At 34.9% G+C, this 9,842-nt stretch overlaps 1 protein-coding gene across 1 annotated transcript; it reads left to right on the top strand.

Annotated features, from left to right (window-relative positions):
- Positions 1-4,551: 4,551 nt before the first annotated feature.
- On the top strand, positions 4,552-8,943 carry LOC132696700 (facilitated trehalose transporter Tret1-like). The gene is made up of 2 exons (XM_060661683.1): positions 4,552-4,766; positions 7,057-8,943. Exons 1-2 carry the CDS (start codon positions 4,733-4,735, stop codon positions 8,379-8,381), a joined length of 1,359 nt encoding a protein of 452 aa, XP_060517666.1. The 5' UTR covers positions 4,552-4,732; the 3' UTR covers positions 8,382-8,943.
- The last annotated feature ends 899 nt before the right edge of the window (positions 8,944-9,842 follow it).

The following is a 9,842-nucleotide window of genomic DNA, read 5'->3' as shown; positions in this document are numbered from 1 at the left end:
AGGTTAGAAGTCAAAAGTGCCCCAATTAGTCTTTAAAATGTTTTATAAATTGCACCAAAAATCAAACTGTATTTTAATCCTTAAGATGTAAGTACTAAAGCTCTTACGTCACGCCAATGATTGAAAATCAAAAAAGATTAATGTTTTAAAACATGGCCCAGACGAGCGAATTGCGGTTGGGATGTTGGTATTTAAAACAGATTTTTGCCATCCAATCCGCCACTAATGACTTTTCTGCGTGATGTTCTCCCATTTTTTTATTTCTGCTGAAATCCCGTAGCGAAACCGAGAAAAACCTTAAGCATTTCTAATAAGAAGTTAAGGTTTTAAAGTTCCGGATAAATTTATTACGAGGTGTTTTATATTGCTTCGAATTGTCAATAGTTCAAACATTAAAAGTTCAAATTAATTTATTGGCTTCATTTTATAGAACTCGAAAGTACATTCAATCAATCATATCAAATCACAATTTTTGTCGTTAAAAGAGACCGGTAGACACTTTGTTACATGCGTTAACCGCGTATGGTTTAAATTACCACTGTAATAATATATTATGCAAGAGGTGCGGTAAACAGCATTTAGCTCACGAGTTTATTTGGCACGAGCGTAGCGCAGCGATCTAGCGTGCGGGAAGCGTCACTTTACCACGTTAATTTCGTTTCCCACGAATCGGAACCACTTCGGACATTTCCGGGATTTTACCGCACGGATTTGGGAGCAATCGGATGTTTTCGGAGACATTTCCCAAGCATTGAATTTTGACGTTTGTTAATTCTGACGGTCATGTCAGTGAATGTATTCGTGGTGTTTTGCAAAACCTATTCGTTTATCGTTCCGATGGCTTCTGCTATTGTTGTCTTTTTAACTGTGTACGTTAGATAGAGAGAGACGTATTATTGGATATGTAATGTAAACAACGGAATAAAGACAATTTTTAAACGTTATGCTGTTTATTTAACTTTTGCAATTAATCATTAAGTAGATTATTTAAAGAAAAATACTGTAATTAGAAGAAAAATCATCCTTGGATTGTATAAGCAAGAAAAAGCAGGTCCTGTTTTGTTTGTACTGATGAGACATGGATATTTGAAAATGGTATAATCGGTCTTGGCAAGATATTTATAAAAAAAGTAAATGTCACTTTACTTACCGAATAGTCCACCAGATTTTAATTGTAGCTTGTAGCACGTAGTATTTTAATTGTCTGATATACTGCATAATATTTTTCTTTGTACTAGTTTTTGGGTACATTTTTGCAAAACAACACGAATACATTACAAAATCTCCGAAAACATCCGTTTGCTCTCAAACCCGTGCGGTAAAATTCCGGAAATGTCCGAAGTGGCACGGATGCGTAGGAAACGAAACTTACGTGGTAAAGTGACGCTTCCCGCACGCTAGATTGGTGTATAATTAGCAATTATACAGACGCGAGTAGAAAAAGAGTTTTTTAAAAAGAGTTGAGTATCGATTCTTGAATACGGAACAACGTTCTGCTAGGAACTGATGATCTGTCTTCGTCACTCTTGTCTATTTTCCCGTTAAAGTGAGAAAAACAGAACATCTGGTTTTCAATTTTTATACAATTTATGGACAACTGTACGTGTGTACAAGCTATAATTTGACAACCCATATACGGAGTTTATCATAGCAACGTCAAAAAAATGCATAAAATAATAGTTTTAATATAATTAGACAAATGAACATTGAGCAAACTGCCACGAAGTTCAATTTTATATAAATACTGAGAATAATTTCAAATATATTAACCAATAAATATCTATGACTTGTCGGTATTTAATTTGAAGACTACGGATTTGGGTCAAATCCTGCAAATTTTAAATTTACATTTTTTGTAGATGGGGTTTTAATTTATAACCAGACAGCCTTGCACTTACGCAAAATTACCTGAATAAGTTTATACTGTCATATAAAAACATGTCACCTTCCAAACAGCAAAACCACTTCGCCCCAATTTTACCGGAACCCCACATTCTGAAGTTCTGCGCGCGAATATCTCCACCCCTGTCAAGGAAATATTTTTCTTTTCCCGTGACAAGAAGACGGGAATCCAATTTTTAGCTATTCACTGTTTACGCAAAGCACCTCTTATAAATTTTATGCACAAAGTGACGGCTGTCACCAAATATACGCATACCCCCGATTCCTCGGCAAAATTGCTTATTTCACTAGGGAGGAGTTAAAGCGAATTGGTTTCCGAAAAAAAAAGAAGGAAAAAAACTACGACAATTCAAAAAGAAAGATGGAACCGCATTCTCCTAATTATTTTAAAGTTATTTTCAAACTGATGTTAAAATTTGTTTATTTATTAAATCAAAATTAATTGAAAGTAATTTGCTAAATTAAAAAATAACTAAACGACCGAGGACAGTGCACTTTTCCCAAAACTCAAAAGCATTTCCTTAATTTAAGAAAAGACAATTCACGATTCTAACAAAACGTAGTTTATACAATCCCGTAGTCTTCATCTGAGACAGGGTGTTCATATGAGATGTAGATACTATTATAGGAAAAATTGCCTTTTAAAAATTTTATCTGAATGAATAAAAACAAAGCTTATCTTATCGACATTGTTCGATACTTGTTCAGCCAGTCATTTTAATTTTTGCAATTAATTTCAAATCGTGATTTGCCACATTCGACTTTTCGATGAAAGCAGCATGTTTGTTGAGGCGAATTATTTCTGGATTTCGTTCTTTTTTTTCGAGATTTCGGGATGCAAAATGTGCGGGATGCGAGGATTGTAAATATTAAGAGCAACTAGAGATGAGTACCAGCAAAATTACAACAGAATTTAATACTGATATCAACTGTATTGAGGAAATTAAAGGAACAACATACGAGGGGTACCGCAAAGTTTGTATAGTACACCTTTCTGCCGCTAATGGTTTGTTTGCTTCAAAAATGGCGACGAGTCAATTAATGACCGACCTCGTTCTGGACGTCCATCAACTGCTCGAATCGACGGAAATATTGAAAAGATTCGAGAGTTTGTGCTCACAGACCGTCGACAGACAATTGAACAATTATTAAAGATTAGTGGGTTGTCTTGGAGCACGGTTCAGCGAATTTTAACCGAAGATTTGGGAATGAAAAGAGTTGCTGCCAAGTTTGTTCCTCGTGTTCTGACTGACATGCAAAAAGAACATCGAGTTGAAACATGTCGCGCTTTGAATCAACAGCTTGAAACGGATCCAGATTTCCTTTCAAAGATCATTCATTACGAGTCAACAGTCCAGCCAATGGAAGACGTCACTGTCTCCCCGTCCAAAAAATGTCGTAAGGTCAAATCAAACATCAAAACGATGCTGATTTGCTTTTTCGACATCAACGGCGTAGTTCATGCAGAGTTCGTTCCACCAGGTGAGACCGTTAATCAAGCTTTTAATCTGGAAGTTTTAAGAAGATTACGCAACAGTATTCGACAAAAAAGACCCGATTTGTGGCGGACAGAGGAGTGGTTCCTTCACCACGATAATGCACCTGCACACACAGCCATTTCTGTTAAGCAGTTTTTGGCTAAAAATGGCATGGTTCCTCTGCCCCATGCACCTTATTCGCCTGATTTCGCTCCGCGTGACTTCTTCTTATTTGCACGTATGGAAATAGACATGAAAGGACAGCGATTTGACAACATTGAAGAGGTAAAAAAAACGAGGGATGAGCTGTCGGCTATAGCCAAAGATGAATATAAAAAATGTTTCGAACAGTGGAAGCACCGCTGGGACAAATGTATTAGTTGTAATGGAGAGTATTTTGAAGGGGATAAGGTCGTTCTGTGATTTTCAAAACAATGTAGAGTTTATGTATTCATAGCAACTAATAAACCGAAATAAATTTTTCCCATGTCATTGCGTAAGTTCGTTACATTCAGTTAAGGAAAACTAAAGAGAATGAGAGAATCGTCTCCAATAGTTTAAGAAAATAAAAAATATGGAGAAAATGTGTTTTACAATAGCAATACATCCGTAATATTTTGTCGTTTTACCCATTTTCGTCGTTCCAAGCTACACCAACTGTATGGGGTGAATATTTCCTTTTTATAATATCCGGAATTTCGAATCGCACGTGTCATCAAACAATATATAAGCAGGTACAGAGTACAATGTGAGTTAAACTCTGAAGCGGCTAACAGGATAATTGGCGAAACGTCAACAAATTTGATTTGAATAATTGATACAAACACCCGACGCAGGAGAAATTCAGAATATTTTAAAATAATAATGATTCTTTCGTTTACCAGATAATGTGAAGCTTTACTGTTGACACTATAAATTAACGGTATATACGCCATACGCGATAATTTCCTAGCTACGCCTATGGATTGCCCTTTCCAGACTTTAACTAAATATTTTGCAATGACTTTGCAAAATATTCGGAAAATTCGTATGAATTTCAAAAACAAAGATAATATTTATTAAGTAATTTACGGAAACCCAATCTGTTATTGTTTTAGCGGATAAGTCGGTTTAACTCGCATAAACGATAAAGATTTTAATATTAGTTATCCATTCGGCCGTAGAATGATAAGATATCAATAACGTATAGCCAAATCGAACATCAGTTCGTCGAAAATGCAAACGTTTATTATGCTTCTTCAGAACTTGCGGTATTTTTGGGTACAAAAGGCGGGTACAGATTCTTAGTGCAAAGTTGTGATGATGTATATTTGTGGTATTGTCCTGGGAATTTTTAACGACCCACTTGCAAAATGTTGGTATACACATTGGTAACAGTGTTTACAGGTAATTAAGCATCGATATGTTTTAAATTTAAGCGCAATATATGCAAAGATGGACGATCTTTGTACGAACAATTATTGGTATATTGAAATTGTAATTGGTTGTAGGCGAGGCGTGAACAGTGATAAAATGTTCACTTATCAAATTTTGCATCACTCTTAGATCAATGTTATTGCTATTAACGTTTTTCAGATAATACGGCGAAATCTAAATGACGATTGTGTCGGCCTTAAAATAATTTCAAGTTTATTGTCGATATGACGTAATCTGCAGTGTGTGTATGAGTACGTAGTATCGATAAGTGTATATACCTACTGTCGAGTAGCAAGCACGCGGAAAAATAATGCAGAAAAGTTGGAAAATTGAACTGAGGTGGCTTTTACTTGATGAAAATCCATTTATCAAAATAAATAAGAACAAAAAGTTGAGATTTTCACGAAATTATATATTATGACATGACAATTGTGTCGACAACACCGTGTCTTTATCAAATGCAATATTTACAAAAAAAAACTCTTAAAGATCCCGCTGTAGATGCTTGTCAGTTATTTTACGAACGCTTGGTCAAATAATCATAAATAAACAGATAAATAAAGGAAATGTCCCTGTATTATTAGGACTATCCTAGATTATGTTTTGGTTAGTTTAGAAGTGAAAGTACTGATCAGAATGCGTGACAGGGATGACATAAGAGTGGTTAGTTGGTAACACTACCGATGTTAAAATAAATAAGAACTAAAAGTTCAGATTTTCACGAAATTATATATTATGACATGACAATTGTTTCGACAACACCGTGTCTTTATCAAATGTAATATTTACAAACTACCTGCTACTATATATACCGAAAAATGACCGTAAAACCTTAATTAATGTTCGTTAATGCATTTCTTGAACGATCTACCTGTTTGTCCAACATAAATTCTAGGACAAGATCCACATTTCAACCTATAGACACCTGATTTTTGGGATTTTGGACATTTCGATTTATTGTTTTTTAAATATTTTCCTATTGTGTTGTTAGTTCTGAAAGCCATTTTTAAACCACATTTTGACAAATGTTTTGAAACTTTTTCACTAAGTTCTCCTATGTATGTAATTGTTTTAAATTCTTCGTGTTCTGTATTTGGTTTCGGATAAATAGAGTTTACTGTTGTCTGTATTTGTTTTTTATTTATCTATCTATCTCTATCTATCTATATCTATATCGTCTATAATGGACGGATTGTAGCCGTTGTTCAGTGCTATTTGTTTAATGATATTAAGTTTTTTGTTGTAATTTTCTGTTGAGAGTGGCGTATTAAGAGAAAAAGCAAAAGAACGAAATAAATTTTATTACATTTTTATCTTAAAAATATTAGGCCTAATTCGTTTACGGGGACCACCGCTAAAATTCTTTTTAAAATTTGGAAACGTAAAATTATGACGTTTACCAAATTTGATAAAATTGTTTCTAGTGACGTTAAAATTGTGACAAAAATCATTTCCTCAAAAAACCATTAGCAGCCTACATTATTTATAATGATAGTAATAATAATAACAATAAAGCATTCTTAAAAAGACGCTTTTTACCCACACTTATTTATAAAAACTAAAAATTTAGAAAGTTCTATTTTTTATTAGAGGGAGATTTATATATCCAGAAAAGGCGTAAAAAAAATTGGTAATAAGACACCTATAAGATTTTACTCGTTTTAAAAACTGAAAGAGACAAGAAACTGTCATAATCTCTTATTTTAAAGTATTTGTTTTAAAGTATCTGTTCTTCTCAATTCAAATAATAATAATAATTTATTAATAATATGAAGATATTTTATCGAGGCTCGGTAAAATTCAAAGAAATAAGAAGTTGTGTTGAAGAAAAAATATATACACCTGTTTGTGATGATAATGTTTCGTATGAGCATCATTGTGTGGAAGGTTCCTTCGCTTGACTTATTCTGTTGATTTGTATTCTTTAAAAATTTCGACACTACCAATTTAAAGGATAATTTACATAGAAATATTTTGGCTGGAGGAAAGTACACCAAAAGATATAATATTAGGTTTTATGTTAAATTGATTGAAACGGAAACGAAACTCATAAACATATAACATTTGCGTTATAGAACAAATATGAAAAACGCTACTTTTAGCTTGGATGGACTAAAAATTTGCTGATTCCATAATTGACCGTACTTTTTAATCGAATTACCAAAACCAACTTGAAAATTAAGCGGATAAAAAGGTTTCAAAAGTTGCGGATTAGATTTTAATGTGCCCTGGTTTTAATAACATTTCGTTTCATTTTCAGTGGATCTCCTGGCAGCCGTGGGCGACGTAGCCCAAACATGGACCCACCCCACATATTACATTCTCAGATCAAACAGTACGTTCGAAAATCCTCTCGGTAGACGAATAAGCGAATACGAAGAGAACTGGATTTCGTGGTTTTTCTACATAGGCGCCGTGTTGGGTGCTTTACCGACTCCCTTCGTAGCAGATAAACTCGGAAGGAAAACCGTTCTACTTTGCACAGCCCTGCCACACGCAGTCGCGTATCTCATGTTCGCATTTGCCAAGACCATCTCATTGTATTACGCTGCAAGAATAGTCGCTGGCTTCGCATCAGGAGCGGGATATTCGGTGTTGCCATCTTATATAGCCGAAATATCTGAGGATTCCTATAGGGGAGCGTTGGTAGCAACGCTCAACATCGCTTGGAACATTGGACGTCTAATCCCGTTCTGCGTGGGTTATTACTTACCCACACGCCAGTTTAATATAATTCTAGCCGCCGTACCCGTGACATTTTTTATAATATTTTTATTAAATGGCTCGGAGAGCCCCCACTACCTGGTTAGAACGAACAAGGAGAGTAAAGCGGAGACGACGTTAATGAGGTTGAGATCCAACGGAATCGAAGAGGTCGCTAAAGAGATTACTCATATAAAAGGACCGATGAATGGATACGCAAGGGGGTCTATCACGGAGCCAAAATTGAGATACGCTCTGACAGTGTCTTTGGTTCTAATGGTGGCCCAACAAGTTTCCGGAATAAGGACAGTGACGCACGAGTTGCGACATACGTTCGAGGTTACAGACAACGGGCTTGCGATGCAACTATCGACGTTCATATGTGGTGCTTGCATACTGTTCTCCAGCGTATTTTCCGCTGCGTTGATCGAGAAAATCGGAAGGAAACTGTGTTTGACGATATCGTTTTCCGGGAACATGGTGGCGTTGACGGTTCTGGGCGTTTACTGTTTTCTGGAAAATATCGCGAAGGATTTTACAACGTATTTTTATTGGATCCCGTTGGTGGCCAAACTGACGTTCGTGTTATTTTATAATTTCGGTGCGGCCAGTGTTCCGTGGGTGATTTTCTCGGAGTTGTTTCCGTACGACGTCAAAGCCGTATCGGCAACATTGGTTTCCGTAGTCTATTGGGTATCGTGTTTCGTGGTGTCTACTGTTTTCGTGGACTTTAACACGAACTTGGGCGATTCGGGAAAGTACTTCGTGTTCAGCGTTTTCTGCTTGTACGGAGTGTATTTCAGCTTGACGTCTGTTCCGGAAACGAAAGGACAGACCTTCGATGCCATACAACAGAAACTAGAAGACAATATTAAAGACTAGCGCAATAATTTTGATTTTCAGTAATGCCTAATAAGACAATTTCATGACAAATCCTCAGGAAGAAATCAAAACAATTAGATACTCAGTTTGCCAAAAGCGTTGTAGGGATTAGCATTTCTAGAACCGCCCCCAACTGCGTACAACAAGCATTGCGGTTTGTTCAATAATTAGAACTCTTCAGGATTCAAACACACGCACAAGTAAAGGTCTCAAAAACTGTTTTGCTTAAAAGGTTAAACTTGCCACTTGAGGGCATGTACTGTGGCGCTGTCAGATATATGACAACACATCATGGCTGATATCACGTATAAAAAAACCTTAGGCTCCATGGTTCGCCAACAATTTTTAAAAAATAATAAACGAACAAAAATTCTAACCATAAATTCCATAGTTCCAAATTTAGTAATCATTTGTCCTTTTGGCTTCGTATTACAACATTGGATGCAGTTAAGCAGCTTATTTCTTCATTGATAGTGTAGTGTGATGTGCCAGCGCTTATGTTGAAGTTTTGTTTTGGAAGCTATCCTTAATTAAGCCCTTTCAGAAAGTAGCTCAACCTAAATCGACCAATGATGAATATGGATGTAATGCCATATATATATATATATATATATATATATATATATATATATATATATATATATATATATATATATATATATATTGCCGTTTCATTTTTTTTTGTAATTTCTAGCAAGTAATATATAGTAAGATATATGGTAAAGTCGTAAGATTAGATTTCGTCTTTTGTAACATTATAAAGAAGATTTTAATCAAATAAAAAAGCCTAAAGAACAAAGAATTAAAGGTGGCAAAGTTAGGGGAATTGCGAGAGCTACCGAAAAATTAAAAAAAATTAAAATTGTGTCACAATTTCTAATAGATTTTGATTATCTTGTAGATTATTTGTTTGAACCTTAAAAATTGTAATCCTTCAGCGTTCCCGAACATCTAAATTTGATGAAAAAGTACAAGGACGCTAATGTGCCAGCTTCTGACACAGATCAAATAAGCTTTTGCTACTCATATTTTGTCTGATGATTATAGGTTTTCTCCTAATAAAAATGTCAATGAATGTTCAAAGAGAGAAAACTTAACCCTTTTGAGAAATTAGAAATGAGTAAATCCAGTTTTAATGCGACATTAATTTTTTTTTGTAATATAAATTGCGGAACTCGGATAACGAGTTTCTTATATTTCAATTACAACTCTTTACTTGGTTTTCTATATATCGTTTAAATAAAAAAATACAATTGCTAAATTTATATATACTACTTTATTTATTGTGTGTCTGATGATGTCCGTGTGAGCAAAGCATGTGTCTTTAGAATAATAACTTTTGAGATTTAACTTGAATTCTTAGTTTTGTGAATCACTTTGTCACTTTGAGTATGGGCGATTAGGTTTATTTTAACCTGACCAAACTCAACGGCAGATGAAATGAAACAGCCATTGATCAAA

Source organism: Cylas formicarius, unplaced genomic scaffold (assembly GCF_029955315.1).
Source record: "Cylas formicarius isolate icCylForm1 unplaced genomic scaffold, icCylForm1.1 PGA_scaffold_1__22_contigs__length_36826433, whole genome shotgun sequence".
Lineage (NCBI taxonomy): Eukaryota > Metazoa > Arthropoda > Insecta > Coleoptera > Brentidae > Cylas > Cylas formicarius.
The sequence above is the reverse complement of the archived record's forward strand: the minus strand, read 5'-3'. Positions and strand labels throughout refer to the sequence as shown.

What these genes read in the sequence shown, in the direction of transcription:
- LOC132696700 (XM_060661683.1), top strand. Translation starts at nt 4,733, where the DNA reads ATGTTGGTATACACATTGGTAACAGTGTTTACAG. An exon ending in ATTGGTAACAGTGTTTACAG is followed by an intron (nt 4,767 to 7,056) that starts GTAATTAAGCAT and finishes TTTCATTTTCAG; the next exon opens with TGGATCTCCTGGCAGCCGTG.